At 29.6% G+C, this 22,344-nt stretch overlaps 4 protein-coding genes across 11 annotated transcripts in view; 3 read left to right on the plus strand and 1 right to left on the minus strand.

Annotated features, from left to right (window-relative positions):
• The window catches only part of LOC119604116 (serine/threonine-protein kinase tousled-like 2), a 255,139-nt gene extending 253,557 nt beyond the window's left edge, over positions 1-1,582 (plus strand). For all 8 annotated transcript variants that reach the window (XM_037956575.1, XM_037956571.1, XM_037956574.1 and 5 more), the window contains 3 exons: positions 475-680; positions 846-1,065; positions 1,158-1,582. In XM_037956575.1, the coding sequence (XP_037812503.1) occupies positions 475-680; positions 846-1,065; positions 1,158-1,421 (690 nt within the window). In that variant the 3' untranslated portion in view covers positions 1,422-1,582. The remainder of the gene's footprint in view (positions 1-474; positions 681-845; positions 1,066-1,157) is intronic.
• Positions 1,452-4,399, plus strand: LOC119604130 (G-box-binding factor-like; the record flags this gene model as incomplete). Its single annotated transcript, XM_037956593.1, has 2 exons — positions 1,452-2,286; positions 4,297-4,399. A coding segment is annotated over one exon (459 nt), but the record flags the coding sequence as incomplete, so codon positions are not given.
• Positions 4,400-12,010: 7,611 nt separating this feature from the next.
• Positions 12,011-13,487, minus strand: LOC119604121 (ketimine reductase mu-crystallin). Its single transcript, XM_037956583.1, has 3 exons — positions 12,583-13,487; positions 12,309-12,506; positions 12,011-12,158 (listed from the first exon to the last, which is right to left on the minus strand). Exons 1-3 carry the CDS (start codon positions 13,346-13,348, stop codon positions 12,085-12,087), a joined length of 1,038 nt encoding a protein of 345 aa, XP_037812511.1. The 5' UTR covers positions 13,349-13,487; the 3' UTR covers positions 12,011-12,084.
• Positions 13,488-19,446: 5,959 nt separating this feature from the next.
• LOC119604120 lies at positions 19,447-20,757 on the plus strand. The gene is made up of 2 exons (XM_037956581.1): positions 19,447-19,960; positions 20,021-20,757. Exons 1-2 carry the CDS (start codon positions 19,483-19,485, stop codon positions 20,695-20,697), a joined length of 1,155 nt encoding a protein of 384 aa, XP_037812509.1. The 5' UTR covers positions 19,447-19,482; the 3' UTR covers positions 20,698-20,757.
• Positions 20,758-22,344: the final 1,587 nt, after the last annotated feature.

A 22,344-nucleotide genomic window follows, 5' to 3' on the forward strand; every position in this document is an offset into this window, starting at 1 on the left:
TTTCACAAATTTAATTTTTTTTCAAAAGATTTCAGTAAAAAATTCACCAAATTTTTTATTCAAGAGAAATTCACTAAATTTTTTATCAAACATTTTCAACAAACATTTTTTACTTAAAAAAGTTCTGTTAACAATTTTTTCACTGAAAAATTTCACCAAAATTCTTTTCACTAAAAAATTCACCAAAAATGTTTTTTTTTACTTCACTAGAAACTTTTGAAAAAAAAATCACAAACAATTTTTTCACCAAAAAATTCCACTAAAAATTTTTTTCGCCAAAAAATTTTTTTCACAAAAAAATTTCACCAAAAATTTTTTCACTAAAAATTTTTTTCTCTAAAATAGTTCACCAACAATTTTTTTCACTAAAAAATTTCACCAAAAATTTTTTTACTAAAAAATTTCACCAAAAATTAGTTTCACTAAAAAATTCATCAAATTTTAATTTTTAAAATTTTTTTCTGAAATTTTTAGGTTGTATCTGCTTTAAAATATTTAAATGAGATTAAACCACCAGTTATACATTACGATTTGAAACCGGGTAACATTTTGCTAACCGAAGGCAATGTATGCGGCGAAATAAAAATAACAGATTTTGGTCTATCCAAAGTAATGGATGATGAAAACTATAATCCAGATCATGGTATGGATTTAACATCCCAAGGAGCGGGAACCTATTGGTGAGTATGTGAGGGATTTCAACGTAAGTTGTCATAAATTAAAAAAAAAAACACAACACACAAAAAAAGGGGTGGGACAAAAACACCGTAAATATAATTAATGTTTTCTAGTCAAGACATAAAGAAGAAACCATATTGATAACGAATTGTGTTTTTCCTCTATAGGTATTTGCCACCCGAATGTTTTGTGGTGGGTAAGAATCCTCCAAAAATCTCTTCAAAAGTTGATGTTTGGAGTGTGGGCGTAATTTTCTATCAGTGTTTGTATGGTAAGAAACCATTTGGCCATAATCAATCGCAGGCTACGATACTCGAGGAGAATACCATATTAAAAGCAACCGAAGTACAATTCTCCAATAAACCAACAGTATCCAATGAAGCTAAGGTAAGCAAAAGATAAAAAAGGAAATATTTTTTAATATTTAATTATAATTATTGTTTATTTTCTTTTTATTCTTCTTTTTTTCCGTTATATAGAGTTTTATACGAGGCTGTTTGGCTTATCGCAAAGAAGATCGTATGGATGTATTTGCGCTGGCGCGGCACGAATACATACAACCACCCATACCCAAACATGGACGTGGTCAATCGCTGAATCAACAGCAGCAACAACAACAGCAGCAGCAACAACAGCAACAGCAGCAACAACAACAATCTTCAGGCAATCAAGCCAATTCTGCCGGACAGACATCATTTTCAGCGGGCATGTTTGGCAATCTAAATCAATCAAGTTCATCCTAGCTGCACACAAAACGTAATTCCAATTCATAATTGTTAAAGTTAATACAAAGTAATAGTAGTAATACAAATAATAATAACAACAACAACAACAACCAGAACCAGAATCAGTTACAAATTTCTCCCAATATTCAACCACAACAACAACAGCAGACGCATCATCAAACACCACAGCAACATCATCATTACCAACAGCAACAACACCAACACCATCATCATCAGCAACACCAACAGCAAACGCATCAACATCATACTAATCATAACAGCAGAAGAACCAATAAAACAAATAATATTAATAGTAATCATCATCATCATAATAATAATAATCCTACTACTAACCTTAGTAGAAGTTTAAAAAATCATGCTAAAACTACAAATCATCATCAACAACAACACCACCATCATCAACACACCGCCAACAATAATACAACTTTACAACAGTGTCGTTCCAAACAACAGCAGCAGCAACATAAAATGTTAACCTTGTCTTAATTTATGGTTTTCACTATAATAACAAAAGTCTTAAGTAAAGTAACAAAGAACCACTGTACCCTGCCGACCCTAAGGAGAAAGAAATTAACACTGCCGTTTGCCAGATATTTCTCTTTTTTTCTTCTTAAAGGGGGCATGGAATGCTGCTGGAAAACGCAAACACTTCGTTGTTTTAACTAAAAATAAAAAGTTGTGTGCATGGCGGTGTTTTTGGTTGTTGTTAGAGAAAAGAGTTTAAGAGAAAATGGATTTTTTTTTGGTTTGAAAAAGCAAACTGGCTTTAAAATTTAAATATTTTTGTTAAGAAAAATATGAGTTAATTTTCAAATGCGCCGCAGTTTTTTTTTTTTTGTAAAAAGTTCATTAAGAAAAAAAGGTAAAGATTTTAAATAATTTTTATTACAAAAATTTTTTTTAAATTGTTCGACTTAAAGTTTACTATTGCAATACGTAAAATGGTTGTTGTTGTTTCTATTTTAGAAATTGTTTTCCCAATTTCGATTTTTTTGTAAAGAATTTTATAAAAATTCTTCTTTTCTCTGAAAAATTTTAAATTTAATTAAAATTAGAATTTTAGAAATTTTGTAATTTTTTGAAAAATTTTATTCCGAAAATATTAAATTTCAGACTGATTATAGTTTTGGACTATATTCTGACTATAGTCTGGACTAGCGACTGGTCTATAGTCTGGACTAGAGACTGACTATAGTCTGGACTATAGACTATCAATAGTCTGGATTATAGACTGACAATAGTCTGTACTATAGTCTGGTCTATAACCTATAGCCTGGACTATAGACTGGTCTATAGTCTGGACTATAGTCTAGCCTATAGCCTGGACTATAGTCTAGCCTATAGCCTGGACTATAGACTGGTCTATAGCCTGGACTATAGTCTAGCCTATAGCCTGGACTATAGTCTAGCCTATAGCCTGGACTATAGTCTAGCCTATAGCCTGGACTATAGTCTAGCCTATAGCCTGGACTATAGTCTAGCCTATAGCCTGGACTATAGTCTAGCCTATAGCCTGAACTATAGTCTAGCCTATAGCCTGAACTATAGTCTAGCCTATAGCCTGGACTATAGTCTAGCCTATAGCCTGAACTATAGTCTAGCCTATAGCCTGGACTATAGTCTAGCCTATAGCCTGGACTATAGTCTAGTCTATAGCCTGGACTATAGTTTAGTCTATAGTCTCGACTATAGTCTACTCTATAACCTCGTCTATTGTCTAGTCTATAGCCTGGAATATAGTCTAGTCTATAGCCTGTAGTCTAGTCTATAGCTTTGACTATAGTCTAGCCTATAGCCTAGACTATAGTCTAGTCTATAGCCTGGACTATAGTTTAGTCTATAGCCTGGACTATAGTTTAGTCTATAGCCTCGACTATAGTCTACTCTATAGCCTCGTCTATTGTCTAGTCTATAGCCTGGAATATAGTCTAGTCTATAGCCTGTAGTCTAGTCTATAGCCTTGACTATAGTCTAGTCTATAGCCTGTACTATAGTCTAGTCTATAGCCTGGACAATAGTCTAGTCTATAGCCTGGGCTATAGTCTAGTCTATAGCCTGGGCTATAGTCTAGTCTATAGCCTGGACTATAGTCTAGTCTATAGCCTGGACTATAGTCTAGTCTATAACCTGGACTATAGTCTAGTCTATAGCCTGGACAATAGTCTAGTCTATAGCCTGGACTATAGTCTAGTCTATATCCTGGACTATAGTCTTGTCTATAGCCTGGACTATAGTCTGGTCTATAGCCTGGACTATAGTCTGGTCTATAGCCTGGACTATAGTCTGGTCTATAGCCTGGACTATAGTCTGCTCTATAGCCTGGACTATAGTCTGCTCTATAGCCTGGACTATAGTCTAGTCTATATCCTGGACTATAGTCTAGTCTATATCCTGGACTATATTCTAGTCTATATCCTGGACTATAGTCTTGTCTATAGACTAGTCTATAGCCTGGACTATAGTCTGGCCTGTAGCCTCGACTGGACTATAGTCTGCTCTATAGACTGGACTATAGTTTGGCCTATAGCCTGTACTATAGCCTGGACTATAGACTGTCTATATCCTGGACTATAGTCTAGACTAGTATTGTCTGGGCTATAAACCGGACTATTGTCTAGTAGACAGTCTGAACTATAGACCGGAATATTGTCTGAAGTATAGTCTGGACTATAGTCTGAACTAAAAGATTTTTTTTTTTAAACAACAACATAACATTTTCTAAAAAAAGGAATAAAATACTATTTAATAGTATATTAAATTTTAAACAAAAATTTTGACAATAATTTAAATTAAACAAATTGGAAGTCATTGAATATTTTAAACCAAAAGGCAGTTTAGCTAAAACCAAAACAATTTTTCTTTTAAACTTTAGCATTAGAAAATAAACTACTACTAGTCGATAACAGTAAAAGGATTTTAAATTCTATGAAAAGAAAATGAAAACAAGAATGAAAAACAAACCATAAAAAAAGTAATAAAATAGCAAAAGAAAAAAAGTGTTATATAAATAGATAAAAAAACAACTACCACTTTAATAACAAAACAAAAACAATGAAAAAATGTAAAACTAAAAATTTATTATATTTAAAACAAATAACTGAATTTAAAGGTTATGAAAAAGTAACAAAAATTTTAAATTTTAACAAAATAAACAACAACAGAGTAACAAGTAATTTGTTAAAACAAAAAAAAATAATAAAAATTTCTCTTTATAAAAAGAAAACAACAACTAAAATATGAGTATAATGAAAATTACAAAAGAAAAAAAAAAAAAAAGAAAAAAATTAAGTTAAAAAAATTATTAAAATTAATTGTATGGAAGAAATATATAAGCCTACTTTTATGATTAATTATTAATTATAATACTATTATAAATAAATATAATAATATAAATATTAATATAAATATATAATATATATAAATATAAACAAACATCTATAATAATAATTATTATATAATAAATTTTAGATATTACTTTAAAAACAAAAAAAAACAAGCTTAGTAAACCACAACACAACAACAACAAGAAAGAAAAATACAAAAAAAAATTAAACAAAAAAAAAACCAACTCGATTTCAGCTAAATTTTATTAAAATTTGCCCTTAACAGCAAAAAAAAGCAACAACTTAAACAGTAAATTAATAAACAAAATTCGTATGGAAATATTTAAGAAAATAAACAAAATTATTATTATACTTATATATAATATTTAACAAGAAAAAAAAACCTATTTAACAAACAACCATTTTTGTGTAGATACAAAACTGAGATTTTTCTTCAAGAAACAAAAAAACAAAATCTAAAACTATTAAGAAAATATTAAAGAAAAAGTTTTGTAACATTAGTTTAGAAATAGAGTGTTAGCTAGAGAGTTTAAAGTTTAAAAGAAAGAATAGTTTATAAGTTAAGAAAGAATGTTTAATAGAAAGTTAATGTTAATTTTGTGAGTAATTTTTGTCTTTATTTCGAAGTTTTATTAGAAACTTCTTTCGTTTGATTGAAAATACATTATTTGACTGAAAAGTTGTTCACTTCACCGACTTTCTCAGAAAGGGAAGATCGCTTATTTGCTTTAAAGTTTTCAGAGCTGATCTTCAACTTTTGTAGAGTTTTGTTCATTTGGAGAGGAAGTAGTTTGTCTATTTACAAATATTGGTTTTTCTGACAAACAAAGATAGAAAATTTGACGATAATGATGATCGAATGATCGTATGCTATCAACTTCATTAACTTAGCTATGATCTCTTTCGGTTTGAAAGCATCTAAAGCACTACAGTTTGTTTTATCAATCGATCAGGGCCCATTTTCACAGTCAAAAGTCGTTTCCACGACAATTGGATTTTCGCTCCGGAAAGACCCGATTCCCTATCGACCAAAGCTTGTTAACTCAGCAACAGCTGTATCAACTGGAAGTTTTTTCCCCGGGGAAGAACGTTACAATTACAAAAGTCAAAAATGAAAAATTTCACGATTAGCTACATAATGATCTTCAAGTGAAATGAACAGAATGATTGTATGCTCCTCTGACCGTCACAATTATGAAGTATCAAATCTGTCTATTTGCATGAGTTTGGTCATCAACCTTAGGAACATTTTCAAATTAATGGATTTCTAAACCGGCTCTTCCTGCCTTAGTGCTCAAAGTATGGGAGAAAGATCTCACGCCTCGTTTGGCAAATTGAAAAATTTATCGATCACATAATGATCATGTAATATCAATGATTATTGCAAATCGATCGCAATCTTAATCTAATCATAATGATCTTCAAATTTTGACATGAATCTCAATCTGATCATCACAATCAGTTATATTACTATTTAAAACGCTTTCGGCATAACATTGATGAATTCTGGAGCACCATCACTAAGATCGATCGTCATTATGGAACGTTGCATTTCTCAAAGATCACTTAAAACGCCACGGGAGAGACAGAGGGAAATCCCTCTTATTCCGTAAGAGAAGTAAGTTATAAGATGGTCTTCAAATATCAAGGGATAAATTAAAGTAAATTTATTGAAATCTCAATCTGATATTCACGATCAGTTATATTAGGATAGTTTGATTTCGGCATAAGATTAATGCAATCTAAAGCAGAATGATTTTTCGGTTTATTTGTTGAATGATCGTCAGTTTCCAACTTTAACTTAACTGATCTCTTTCGATTTGAAAGCATCTGAAGCATTAGGATATAATTTCTCCGAAGCAACTGAACTTCTTTTACAGTCAAATGTGCAAGAATATCACCACCCATCACATGATGATGATCGTCAAGTGAAATGAACTTATGATCTTTTATGGTTTGAAAGCATCGGAAGCATTGGGATATAATTTGTTCTACAGTTTGTTTCGTCGATCGATCAGAGCGCATTTTCCACAAGTTAAATGTGCAAGAATGTCACCATAAGTCACATGGTGATCTCACCGAATCTCAATTGAGCTTAAGTGGAAATTTCGCTCAATATTGAATGATGTAATTCGCTCTTAATCAATGTAGCACGGAAATGGTTATCTACTGGTTCAACTGTCAAATTTGACAGCCATTTTAGGAATTTTATAATAAATTCCATTTCATTTGATCAAACAATTAAGTTCAATGTCTTGGGAAGTTGTGGGTAATGTCTTTGAAAACTATAAATATTTAATGATCTACTTACTGATCGTAATTCTGTTGTTGTGGATATTAAGGCATTCGATAGTTTTAGTAGAATTTTGCAATCAAATAGCATTAGGTAAGGAAAATAAATAGATGAATAATTTGTTTTATTAAGGGAACAAGAAGAGGATGCACATTAACTATGTTCGTAATCAAAAGATCATTCATACTGAAAATACGATTCGATGACTCATATGCTGATTATCTAATTTGAGATAATTTCTTTGGCCTGACATCTTAGAACACAATGTTAACGAATTTTACGGTATTTCCTATGTTCGTAATCGAATGATCATGATTCATATTGAAAATAAATTTCAATGACAATATTACGATCAATGATCAGTTGCGCTCGCTGATCGTCTAATTTAAGAGAATTTCCTTTCCCTTGATATCTTAGAACATAAAGTGACATTATCACGGCTTTAATAGCAAGACGAATTTTAAGGTATACGTGATCGACTAAGCTTTATATTAAAAACTAATTATAAACGATCTTCAATGCGTTAAAGAGAGAGTCCCCATATACTCAACTAATTAGGAGACAGTTTGCCCCTCCAAATGAAAATGAAGCTTGCCTAACTTTTACTCTATTAGAAAGTATATTTGGTTTAGAAGTTTATACTTTTAAGTCTTTCTTTTAATACAATATTTTTTGCTTTAAACTTTAAACTTTTTTGTTTAAAAACTACCATTACAAAACTTTTTCTTTACATTTTCTTTAGTTAAATATTCCAAAATAAATTGATGTGTATTAATAAAACAAATTAAATTAACAAAAATTTTAATAAAAAAAATAGAAAACCATATAAATTAATAGAAAAACAAAAATTACAGAAATTAATATAAAACTTAAAAAAAAAACAAAATAAATTCATTAAAAACAAAAAGAATATGATTGGTATGAATAAAAAATAAAACATTTTCCCCACATAAAAACCAAACCCCTTTAACAACAAACACATACAAAAGCAAAAAACAAATTGTTCTTCAATATTTCTATAAATAAAATTACAAAAATATATAAAATTAAACAAAAAATAAGAAAAACAAACTTTTAGTAATTAAAAGCAAAAAACAATTTTTTAAGTTAAGCTTTAAAGAAAAAAAAAAAAAAAACAATGCTACTTTAAAACTCTTTGTAAATAGTAAAACTCTTTATATATAACTAAAAAAAATATATTTAAAATATTAAATTAAAAAAAAAAACAAAAAACGTTCAGAACAATAACCAAGTAATAAAAAAATTAAAATTTTATATAAATAATTTTTTTTTTTAAATAATTTTTATTTTTTTTTTAATAAATAAGTTTTTTTAAAATAATTTTTAAGTTTTTTTGTTTTGTTAAAAAATTAACAAACAAATTATATAAAATTTTTTCTCTCCCCCAAAAAAAAAACACAATTTTCCTTTTATTTTATAAGTCAAACAACAATCGTACACTTTAATTATAGTTTATGCTAAACAATTAATTTAATTAATTAGTTTTTAATATATATATATTTTTTTAAACTATTATTTTGAATAATATATTTTAATTTTTGTTAAAAAAAGAAGAAAAAAAACACCCTTTTTAAGGCATAATAATTTAATGATTTAAAAATGGAAAAAATCTACAACAAATGCATGTTTTTTAAAACATTTATTTAAATTTGTTTATGTTTTCCTTTTATATTTTTTATTATTATTATTATTTAAAAGCAAAATACTATGTAGTTATTATTAATAAAGAAAAAAAATAAAAAAATACTTTTTTTAAATTAAAAAAAAAAAAATCTATAATTAAAAAAAAAAAAAAATAAATATTTGTTGAGTATTTTACTATTATAAAAAAAACAAAACAAAAATCTATATTATATAAATAAAACATATAAATATTAATATAATAATATAAAAACAAAACTTAAATTAAAACAAAAAACCCCATATAAAAAATAAATATAAATAAAATAAAAATATATTTAAAATAAAAAAAAGTTTCCCCCAATAGTTATTATTAAAAGATAATGAAAACATATATAAATTAATAAAAATATATATATGGATAAAAAACAAAAAAAAAATTCTTAACAATTTTTAGCATATAAACATAAATTAATTACAAAAAAATATTATAAACAAATTAAAAACAACAACAACTCTTAAAACAACTTACGCCCTCCCCCCACCACAAATAAACACACAGACACTTCAACACTCACAAACAGACAACTCCAACCAGGCATGGAAAATTTAGTACATAAGTACTTTTTGATATGATAGTTCTAGTACAGTTCTAGTTCAGTTCTAGTTCAGTTCTAGCTCAATTCTAGTTCAGTTCTAGTTCAGTTTTAGTTCAGTTCTAGTTCAATTCTAGTTCAGCTCCAGTTCAGTTCTAGTTCAGCTCCAGTTCAGTTCTAGTTCAGTTCTAGTTCAGTTCTAGTTCTGTTTTAGATCAGTTCTAGTTCAGTTCTAGTTCATTTCTAGTTCAGTTCTAGTTCTGTTCTAGTTTTGTTCTAGTTCTGTTCTAGTTCTATTCAAGTTCTGTTCAAGTTCTGTTCTAGTTCTGTTCTAGTTCTGTTCTAGTTCTGTTCTAGTTCTGTTCTAGTTCTGTTCTAGCTCTGTTCTAGTTCTGTTCTAGTTCTGTTCTAGTTCTGTTCTAGTTCTGTTCTAGTTCTGTTCTAGTTCTGTTCTAGTTCTGTTCTAGTTCAGTTCTAGTTCTAGTTCAGTTTTGGTTCAGTTCTAGTTTAGTTCTAGTGCAGTTCTAGTTCAGTTCTTGCTCTAGTTCAGTTCTAGTTCAGTTCAGTTCTAGTTCAGTTCTAGTTCAGTTCTACTTCAGTTCTTGTTCTGTTCTGTTCTAGTCCTGATTCAGTTCTGTTCTAGTTTTGTTCTAGTTCTTTTCTAGTTCTGTTTTAGTTCTCCTCTGTTCTAGTTCTGTCCCAGTTCTATTCCTGTTCAGTTCTAGGTTTCTTCTAGTTCTGTTCTAGTTCAGTTCTTTAAAACTTATAAAAGTACTCTTTTTGTTATAAATTTCCCATGCCTGACCCCAACACTCCCTCCCTTTTCTCTCTTTCTCTCTAACAAACTCTCTCTATAATCTCTTTAAATTAACGAAAAATATATTATAAATAAAATATATTAAAAAAAGATTTCAATTTTGAAATTATTATTGTTTAAATAAAAAAATAACAGTGTATGCATAAAAAAAACAAAAAAATCTCTAGGATTACCATATTAAATTTAAAAATAAATATGAAAAAAAAATAAAAATCTAAAGATGCAAGAAAAAACAAAAACCCATACCCATAATTTAAAAAAGAAAACATAAAAAATTATTATAAAAAAATAATTGCATTAAAATAAATTTTACTTAAAAAATTAAATGATGAAAAACATGCAAGAAAAAAAGAAAATTTAACAAAAAAATAATAAAAAAAATCAACAAGACATTAAATAAAAAAAATTTACAAATTATTTAAAAATATATACAAGGCTTTCTAAATGTATATCATTTTTTGGAGTTAAGGAAACAACAACAACAACAGGTGATTATTATAATGTCAATTTTGAATTCATTTAAAAAGTGTTTAAAGTGGCGAACAACTAAAGTGAATTTTAAATAAAAAGCTAGTTTTAGATTTCCTGCAAAGGATGTTTTATGTAATAGATAGATAGATAGATAGATAGATAGATAGATAGATAGATAGATAGATAGATAGATAGATAGATAGATAGATAGATAGATAGATAGATAGATAGATAGATAGATAGATAGATAGATAGATAGATATATAGATAGATAGATAGATAGATAGATAGATAGATAGATAGATAGATAGATAGATAGATAGATAGATAGATAGATAGATAGATAGATAGATAGATAGATAGATAGATAGATAGATAGATAGATAGATAGATAGATATATAGATAGATAGATAGATAGATAGATAGATAGATAGATAGATAGATAGATAGATAGATAGATAGATAGATAGTAGATAGATAGATAGATAGATAGATAGATAGATAGATAGATAGATAGATAGATAGATAGATAGATAGATAGATAGATAGATAGATAGATAGATAGATAGATAGATAGATAGATAGATAGATAGATAGATAGATAGATAGATAGATAGATAGATAGATAGATAGATAGATAGATAGATAGATAGATAGATAGATAGATAGATAGATAGATAGATAGATAGATAGATAGATAGATAGATAGATAGATAGATAGATAGATAGATAGATAGATAGATAGATAGATAGATAGATAGATAGATAGATAGATAGATAGATAGATAGATAGATAGATAGATAGATAGATAGATAGATAGATAGATAGATAGATAGATATATAGATATATAGATAGATAGATAGATAGATAGATAGATAGATAGATAGATAGATAGATAGATAGATAGATAGATAGATAGATAGATAGATAGATAGATAGATAGATAGATAGATAGATAGATAGATAGATAGATAGATAGATAGATAGATAGATAGATAGATAGATAGATAGATAGATAGATAGATAGATAGATAGATAGATAGATAGATAGATAGATAGACAGATAGATAGATAGATAGATAGATAGATAGATAGATAGATAGATAGATAGATAGATAGATAGATAGATAGATAGATAGATTGATAGATTGATAGATAGATAGATAGATAGATAGATAGATAGATAGATAGATAGATAGATAGATAGATAGATAGATAGATAGATAGATAGATAGATAGATAGATAGATAGATAGATAGATAGATAGATAAATAGATATAGATAGATAGATAGATAGATAGATAGATAGATAGATAGATAGATAGATAGATAGATAGATAGATAGATAGATAGATAGATAGATAGATAGATAGATAGATATAGGTTATAACATGATTTGAATTTTCTAATGGAATGGAACATCCGTCTTATTTGATCTGTTTATTGAATGAAAATATTTACTACAATTTTAGTGTTTTTATAAGAAAATTGTATTTCATTGACAACTATTATCCTTAATTGTAGCATCGTAAATAGCTTGAGCAACAGTGGCATCTTCAGCAGCAATGCCTGGAAAAGAAAAATATTAAAATTATCATATAGATTGTTAAACGGGCTGTGAGTCCCCATTATTATTAAGAGAAGTTCTAAGTTTCTTAAAATTTTTTGCAAGTTTTTCATAAAATTCCAATTCTTTCAATCCAATTGCCAGGAACTTACCCATCGACTGATAGATAGTTATACGTTCATTTTCCGTTCTCTTGCCATTGCGTATAACCTCACCAACTTCGCCTATAATGCGAGCCTTTAAATCTTTCAACTCCACTTTAGCACTAACCATAGAATCAACATATACCACACTCTGGTCATAAATATCCTGAGCTACTTCACCAAAATGAACCTGGCCAGCGCCGACAGCTAAAATTTGTAAAAAAATTTACAAAGGTAAACAAATATTTACTAAAGATTTTATTGATTTTGTCCAAATACTTACTATTTATATGAACATCACTGCCCTTAAGCATTTCATAATTGATTAATGCTGTAGGCGAATAAGTACCCACACATACCACGTCGGCATCCTGTACAGCCTTTTCGGCTGAATCGCAAACATGAACCCGGATGACACATTCCGCCTTTAATTTATCGGCTAATTGATCGGCCTTTGCTTTTGTACGATTGTAAAGATAAACATCAATAACATTAAATGTCTTACACATTCCCAAGGCATGAGATTGTCCCTGTACACCACAGCCTATGATGGCCAATTTAATGGCTTTATTAACACCTTCAGGAAAACGTTTGAAATATAAATATTTGGTAGCCACTATAGAAGCGGCTGCCGTACGCCAAGCGGTAATTTGAGTGCCATCCATTATACATTGCAATTGTCCAGTTTCAGTGTTGAAAAGTAAAATATTGGCCAAGATATTGGGTACTGGTGGTTTGCGCAGTTGATTGGAGGCGAATGATGTAACCAATTTGCAGGCTATGGTGTTTTTCTTTTTGCCGGCGGGGTCACCTAGTTGGTAGTTGCCTACAAATCCGGGCATACACATTAATAGCTTAGTGCGATCACCACAGGGAGTACTGGAACGGGCCGGTTGTACAGCATAGGAATGTTGTAGATTTGCTGGATCTATTTCTGTTTGTCCGGTGGCTTTTAGAGCCTCCTCTACGGCTGCATTTACTAGCGGCCAGGTTAGCAGTTTTTCCACTTCTTTGGCAGAAATGTATTTTGGTTGTAGATCAGCCGACATTATTTGAATTGTATTGTGGGGAAAGATTAGTGTGAAAAGAGATTAGTTTTAAAACTAAATTTATTTTGTGTTAAAAATTGCTTTAAATATGTTTTGTTTTTATCAAAATATTGATTAAAATAATTTGACCACAATTGTTGTTGTGTACCCATAAGTTCTCATGAAATGTTTGGAATTTTTCTTATCATTTAATAAGTTATCGTAATCGTTGGTTTGTAATCTCTAGAGGAGAAATTGCTGTGCACAGAAATATCGGTTTGACGTATTTTATTAAAGTCACAAATAAATAAGCGCACCTAAAAGTAGACACCAGTTGAGTACCTTAATTTAACTGTATTCATAAAGTATTATACGTTACTTTACAAACAATTTTAATTTCGGAAAAACCTTGATTTTTCAGATATTTTTGAACATGTTTCAGATTTGGAGACTTTCGTTTGATATACTTATACTTACTTGAAATCTGCTAGATTTGCTTTAACTTTATGGCAAATCAACATGATTTTAACTAGTTTTGCCCAAATCCACTCGATTTGTTCAAAACGCCTCAGTAGAAACATAGCATAACTATGTATGTGTTTTTTTAAAAATATCAAAAATGATTTTACCTTTTTTTTTGCTTTTTTTTAATTAAATAGTATTAAGTCTCGATAATATGCAGAGATTTTAAAAAATACCGATTTTTTAAATATTTGCCTTCAAAATCACAATTTTAAATCACTCAGATTTCGTTTCCATTTAATACGGTTAAAAACAAATTTAAAAAACTGAAAACTTAACCGTCATACAACGTCGATTTTAAGCTGCCGGCGAAATGTTTGGTTTAAACGCCGTCGTTAATGTTTGTTGGCTCAGTTTTGTTTACTGCCGCCAGCAGCAAGCAGTTCGGTTTATTGTAGTGATAATTAAACTTTAATAAACTTTAGTAAATAACTTTTAAATAATTATAAAAACTTAACTAATCTATTAAATAATTGTTAAATAATAAAATAAATATAAAATTTTAATAGTTTTGTGCCTTAAAATCAACAATAAAAGTGTTTAAAGTGTGTGTGATTGTGTTTTAATAAGAAAAGAATAAAATGTCAATGATGTCTGTCGTCTCTCTGTGTTGTTATTGTTGTAAATTGCAAATACTACGTTGTTTTTGTCGCCTAATAGTTGTTATTGTTTTTTCTTTTGCATAAACTAATTACAATACTTGCATTATTCCAAAGTAACAATAACAACAATAATAATAAAATAAATAACAAGGTTTTTGTTTTTATTATTACTGCTGCTTTTTTTTTGTTTTTTCTTTTTAATGGCATGTTAATGCCGGGTTCATTTTGTTTTTGCAATTTAATAAAAATGAAAAGCTTGTTTATGTTTTTTATGATAAAAAAAGTGTTGAAAAATAACAAAGCTAAAAAAAATTAAAATTATGGTGTGGTGTAATAAGAATGATTAAAAATATGCAAATTAGGTGTGTGATAGACAGAAATCTTCTTCAAAACTCTGAAAGATGTAACAAATTAAGGTAAGTGAAATTACATTTTCGTAAAAAAACAACAAATTTTTGAAAATATAAAACCTATTAAAGTTCCTATAAAGTGGTCTTGTAGCGAAAAGTACCTTTTTTTGTGATAACAAGTGCCTCAATGACCATCTTAATTTTACACTTAATATAGATTTGTATTCATTTGTTCTAAATAAAAATGTCTATAGTGTAAAGTCCAGACAAGAGACTAATCTATAGTCCAGATTATAGTGTAATAAATAATCCGGATTATAGTCTAGTCTATAGTCCAGACTATAGTGTTATCTGTATTCTGGTCTATAGTCTAAACTATAGACCAGACTAGATTCTAATCTAAAATCCGGACTATAGTATCGGTTATAGTATAGGCCATAGTCAAGTTATAGTCCAGTCTATAGTCTTATCTATGGTATATATTATATACAAGGCTATAGTCCAGACTACATGCCAGTCTATAGTACAGATTAGGATATAGCTAAATCTATAATCAAGCCTGTTGTCTAGTCTATAGTCTAGATTACAGTATAGTTTATAGTCTAGATTACAGTTTAGTATATAGTTCAGACTATAGTATAGTCTATAGACTAGTCTAAATATTAGATTTTAGTCATGTCTATTCTCCAGATTATAGTTAAGTCTATAGTCCAAACTATAGCATAGTTTATTGCCTGACTAAAGTCTCGTCTATAGTCCCGACTATAGTACAGATTATAGTATATAGTACAGTCTATATTACATATTATAGTATAGTCTATAATCTAGGCTAGACTGTAAACTATATAGTAAATATAGCTATAGTCTGATCTATAGTTCAGATTATATTCTGGACTATAAACTGGACTATAATCTAGTCTACTGCCCAGGCACACACTTTATACACAGACTATAGTTTAATTAGTATATGTCTATTATTTAGTATGTTGTATAGTTCAGACTGTAGGTTATATTTCAGACGATTGCCTAATTTATAGTCCGGACTTCAGACTACAGTCTATATTATAGTCTATACTACAACTATGTTATTGATTATAGTTTGGACTATAGTCTACATTATATTCTAGGCATTGATTTCTCTAACCCTGACGATGTTTAAACCATTTTTTTTCTTTTAAAAAATTCTTTAATTGTCAAGTCATAAATTATAAAATTATATTGCATTAAAACCGTTATGCGTTAATAACCTTGTTTAATAAAGTCAGTTATTACAACGAAAAAAACTTGAATTTATATTGGTCAAAATTGCGAAACAAAAACCGTAACATAGACATTCTGAAAAATAAAATTTTTATTGACAAAAGTCAAACACTCAGTCATATGCTAAATATTCGTATATTTTTGGCTGTTTTTTTTTTTTTTATTTATTTTTCTTTTTATAGCATTTTTAGCCTTGATATGACTAGAAGTTTAAGTTTTTTCTTAAAAACACTGATACCAGTTTCCGATAAGAACATATTATTTTCTGTAAAGCAAACTAGTTCAATTATTAAAGTTAAACTATGTAATATGAATTTTTGGTTTTTAATAACAAAACTTTAGATTCAAAAGCATTTCGGTACAAGGTTTAAAGGTGTTTTTGAATATAAGGTTTATTATTATTATTAATATTAAAAGAATTTAAACTTAATTCAAGGACCAGCATGTTTATTGGTCCTTCGTAAAACTTATTTTTTAGTTCAAAGTTTTTTTAGGGTTTATTCAAACAAAATTTGTTTGTCTATAGACTACTAGACTAGACTATAGACTAGACTATAGACTAGACTATAGACTAGACTATAGACTAGACTATAGACTAGACTATAGACTAGACTATAGACTAGACTATAGACTAGACTATAGACTAGACTATAGACTAGACTATAGACTAGACTATAGACTAGACTATAGACTAGACTATAGACTAGACTATAGACTAGACTATAGACTAGACTATAGACTAGACTATAGACTAGACTATAGACTAGACTATAGACTAGACTATAGACTAGACTATAGACTAGACTATAGACTAGACTATAGACTAGGACTATAGACTAGACTATAGACTAGACTATAGACTAGACTATAGACTAGACTATAGACTAGACTATAGACTAGACTATAGACTAGACTATAGACTAGACTATAGACTAGACTATACTAGACTATAGACTAGACTAGACTAGACTATAGACTAGACTATAGACTAGACTATAGACTAGACTATAGACTAGTCTATAGACTAGTCTATAGACTAGACTATAGACTAGACTATAGACTATAGACTAGACTATAGACTAGACTATAGACTAGACTATAGACTAGACCAGCGGTTCCCACCGGTTTTTACTTCGCGGACCCCTTGAGGAACTTATTTAATTTCGCGGACCTCCATACATATTTTGATATCTTATTGTTCTAAATAATTGTTCGTCCGAAAATTGACCTAGTCCATAAATCTCTAGGTCAAATAAATGTAGAGATGTCATATCTATAAAATATTCCCGATAGGTTTTTAATTGCATGGTTTTGAAGATAGAAAGACTTCTTTGTTGAAATGTTAACATGATGTTTAATTTTATGATCGTGAGATCTTTCATGTTCATTTTTCTTCAAGGTAACAAAAAGGTTTCTTTATCAAATATTGTCGGCATGTGCTTAAGGAGTCACGTTTCAAAAATTTATTGCGATTGCAGAGGGGTAAAGTGAGCTAATTTTTCGGGAAAATAATATAAGAAAGTTGGACTTCATCCATGTTGTTGTGGAATGCATTATCCGCATAATATATGACATGAACACTTTTACTGCATGGTTTTGCCTACATATTTACGCGAAACGCTATGGATTTTCTGATGTTAATTTAATAATATTGGTCGATAAAATCAAGTTAAAATCTTTGTATCACGTCGGAAGGAAATATTTATATTTAAAATTAACTAAATTAACGTATTGAAGGTGCATAAAGAGTCAGCTCAGTTTTTGAAATATATAATTTTAGTCCTTACAAACAAGAACAATTTTGCTTACAATTTGACAAACTTAAATATGGTATAAGCTTGTCTTTGAATTATGAAATGTGATCTAACTTCATAGTCCGGAATACCAGTATCCCTTATTTAATTGTAAGACAGATCATTATCCGTCTGAAATAAAAAACATTGTTTCACTACATATACAGGAAATAAAAATTACATATCAGGCAATATCTTACTCTATATACAATATAGAGTAAGATATTGCCTGATACAATAAATTTGTAGGGCCTAGCTTCTTCCTGATAAACAACCGAAAAATAAAATTCAAAAAGTTACCAAAAAATCTGGGATTATTACATAAAAGCAGAATATTGTTTGTCTTCGCGGACCCCCTAGGATTTTACTACGGACCACTAGGGGTCCACGGACCCCCATTTGGGAACCGTTGGACTAGACTATAGACTAGACTATAGACTAGACTATAGACTAGACTATAGACTAGACTATAGACTTGATTATAGACTTGATTATAGACTAGACTATAGACTAGACTATAGACTAGACTATAGACTAGACTATAGACTAGACTATAGACTAGACTATAGACTAGACTATAGACTAGACTATAGAATAGACTATAGACTAGACTATAGACTAGACTATAGACTAGACTATAGACTAGACTATAGACTAGACTATAGACTAGACTATAGACTAGACTATAGACTAGACTATAGACTAGACTATAGACTAGACTATAGACTAGACTATAGACTAGACTATAGACTAGACTATAGACTAGACTATAGACTAGACTATAGACTAGACTATAGACTAGACTATAGACTAGACTATAGACTAGACTATAGACTAGACTATAGACTAGACTATAGACTAGACTATAGACTAGACTATAGACTAGACTATAGACTAGACTATAGACTAGACTATAGACTAGACTATAGACTAGACTATAGACTAGACTATAGACTAGACTATAGACTAGACTATAGACTAGACTATAGACTAGACTATAGACTAGACTATAGACTAGACTATAGACTAGACTATAGACTAGACTATAGACTAGACTATAGACTAGACTATAGACTAGACTATAGACTAGACTATAGACTAGACTATAGACTAGACTATAGACTAGACTATAGACTAGACTATAGACTAGACTATAGACTAGACTATAGACTAGACTAGACTAAGTCTATAGACTAGTCTATAGACTAGACTATAGACTAGACTATAGACTAGACTATAGACTAGACTATAGACTAGACTATAGACTAGACTATAGACTAGACTATAGACTAGACTATAGACTAGACTATAGACTAGACTATAGACTTGATTATAGACTTGATTATAGACTAGACTATAGACAAGACTATAGACTAAGATGGGTATACTAAGGGTATACAAATTTCCAAATCTGGTCACTTTATTTACGATTATATCATTATTCTCATTTTAAAAAGTTACTCATTCAATTTAGAAGCAAACAGAAATAAATACGCTAAACAAATCTATTTATTAATACGTCTGCTTTTGCAAATATTTATAGTTTCTCTTCTATTAAACCTCACTGTAGGTAATATTTAAGACAATTCATTTTTATTTATTCAGTTGCACTAGAAACTTTGTTAATAATGAAGGCTCTACTAAAGAAATTTATTAAAATATTATTTTATCTAAATGTTATAACAATATCGCTATCATGTAATTTAAATTATCATAATGGACGTTGGTTGAACGAATGGCGTTTGCTCTTAGTACAAGAGGGACGTAATCAATATCAACTGTTAAGAGATCATAATGTGGCGGAAAATAGTAACGTATTTATGCTGTGTAATAGGGATCCCAGACTGATAACAGTTAACTGTGATGCTCGAAACAGATTTAATCAAAATGTGCCTTTGAGAGATAATTGCCCAGAAAATTTTAGTATTAGACCAGAAAGAATTCAAGTACCGGCAGCGAATGCTCCTCATTGTCCGTACATATTATATAGAATAGGTTTCAACATACAAATTAATCAGCACAGACAATTTCTGGAAACTTATCAAGTGTGTTTCGATCATAGACATCTTCGGACCGTATTTACTATTAATAAAGCATATCCTATGGGTAAGTTTTTCCTCAAATAATTTTTGAATGTACGAATACTCTAAAATTTATTTTATATAGCTGGAGTTCGTCCAGATTTTTTAAAATTCCGTCCTGATGACTTTTTCTATGGTGACACCTTTCATGCCTTTGACCATAAAGTTACTGTTAAAAGATTTAACAAACTATTGGGCTCTACACAAAACAAAATGATTGAAGGCAATCTTGATCACATTATTGATCGTGGCCACTTAACACCTAGTGCCGATTTTACATTAACAAATTACAAACGTTCCACTTTTAACATGATCAATGTCATGCCCCAATTTAAAACCATAGACAACGGAAATTGGAGACGCATAGAAGAATGGGCCCGAGATTATACTCGTACTCCGGCTGATATTTGCACAGGTGTTTTAGATTGTAACCTGGATGGCGTTCGACCTACAGATTTAAATTGTGTTGTAAAGCTACAAGATATTAGAGGCCGTTGGGTGCCAATGTTTTTGCAAGATACACGCAAAATACCCATACCATTATGGATATATAAAATAGTAAGAAATAGACAACAATCGGTTGTCTTCTTAACTTTTAATAATATTCATCATCGAGGCCGAGTTCAACCACCACCAGATGTATGTCAAGTAATCGATTGTCCATTAACATTTACTAATACCGTTCAATTAGGTTGGACATTCTGCTGCGATTATAATGCGTTTATAAGTAGAAATATACCACATTTACGAACAGTTTGTTAAATTTTAAATGTGGATTTTAATATAGAGAAATTTATTCAAAGTAATAAAGTATTATTGCATTAAAAATTAATTTGTGTTTTTTTCAGTGAAATTCCTTTGGAAGTCTCAAATTATTTTTCAGATTTATTTTTTTTACTTGATTACTAATTAAAGTTAAAGAAAGTTTTTGCACTTAAAAGTATAATTGAACCATCCATTTGGTGTATTACTAATATTTTATTTTAGTAGAACTATTTTATGCAGTTATAAGAAGAAAACAAATTTTTAAATAGTTACAGTTGCGGTCGTAATTAGTAATACAATATTAAATTTCTTTGTTCTATGAAATGCGCAATTTTTTCAACTACTAATTGTTAGAAATGCATTAGTATAAAGAAATGCATTTATTAACAAGAATTCTTTGTAAATAAAGTGACCATACAAGGAAAACTTTTAAAATCTCTATAGATTTGTAAATTGTTTGTGAATGAGGGAATGAGAATAGAGACAATAGGTCATACTATAGTCTAGCTTATAGACCAGTCTGTAGTCCAGGTTGTAGACTAGGCTCTAGGTCAGATTATAGACCATACTGTAGATCAGTTTATAGTCCAGTATAGAGACCAGAGGCGCCAAGTTAATGTGGCCTTCTTTCAATGAGAAACGCTCTACGCAGCATATAACCCGGAATAGGCAGGATATATCGATGTTGCTGGCAGTGATAACTGAACATTGGGCGCTATACAGATAAGCAGATCCATCTTCTCTATGAATGCCCTACTCTTGCCGCCAAGAGAAACAGATTCCATATCCAACCTAGATGAGGTACATATATGGTTCAAAACTCAATAACCCTCTGAGATTTCTTACTGCTACAGGCCGAATTTAAAACTATATAATACTGATGTGTAGAGTGGTCCTGTCAAAACGGAATCCTATCAACTCTATTTGACTGCACACAGTGAATTACTACCTTAATCCACCAACCAATAGTCGAAACTATAGACCAAATTAGACTATGATCAAGATAGAAGGTATTTAAAACAGACCAGACAATAAAATAGACTATAACTAGGTCAGAGTATAGTCGAGGCTAGAAACCAGACTATATGTAGTTGAGATTATAGACCACACTATAATCAATACTATTAACCTGCCTAAAGTCCGGCCATTGATTATACAGTAGTGTAGTGCAAGACCAGTCTAGGCTATAGATCAGATTATAATCCAATAAAACAGATCAGACAATAAAACAGACTGCAGATAGTTTAGAATATAGTCGAGGCTACAGATCACACTATAGTTAAGATTAGAAACCAGACTATAGTTGAGACTATAGACCACACTATAACCAATACTATTAACCTGCCTAAAGTGCCGCCATTGATTATACAGTAGTGTAGTGCAAGTCCTGTCTATAGTCGAGGTTATAGACCTGACGAGACAAAATACCAAACTATAGTCTAGGCTATAGATCAGATTATAATCCACACTATAAAACTGATAATAGTCTTGACTATAGACCGGACTATGTCGCAGACTTTAATCCTAATTACGATAAAAATTGAGGTTATATAATAGAATAACGGTGAGGCTATAGAATATTGTCTAGACTACTCGCTAGTCCAGATTACAGATCAGATTTTTATCCATACTATAGACCAGACA

This window comes from Lucilia sericata, unplaced genomic scaffold, assembly GCF_015586225.1.
Source record: "Lucilia sericata isolate MDLA Ls3-8-SP2 unplaced genomic scaffold, ASM1558622v1 Contig000364F_arrow, whole genome shotgun sequence".
NCBI classification, from domain to species: domain Eukaryota; kingdom Metazoa; phylum Arthropoda; class Insecta; order Diptera; family Calliphoridae; genus Lucilia; species Lucilia sericata.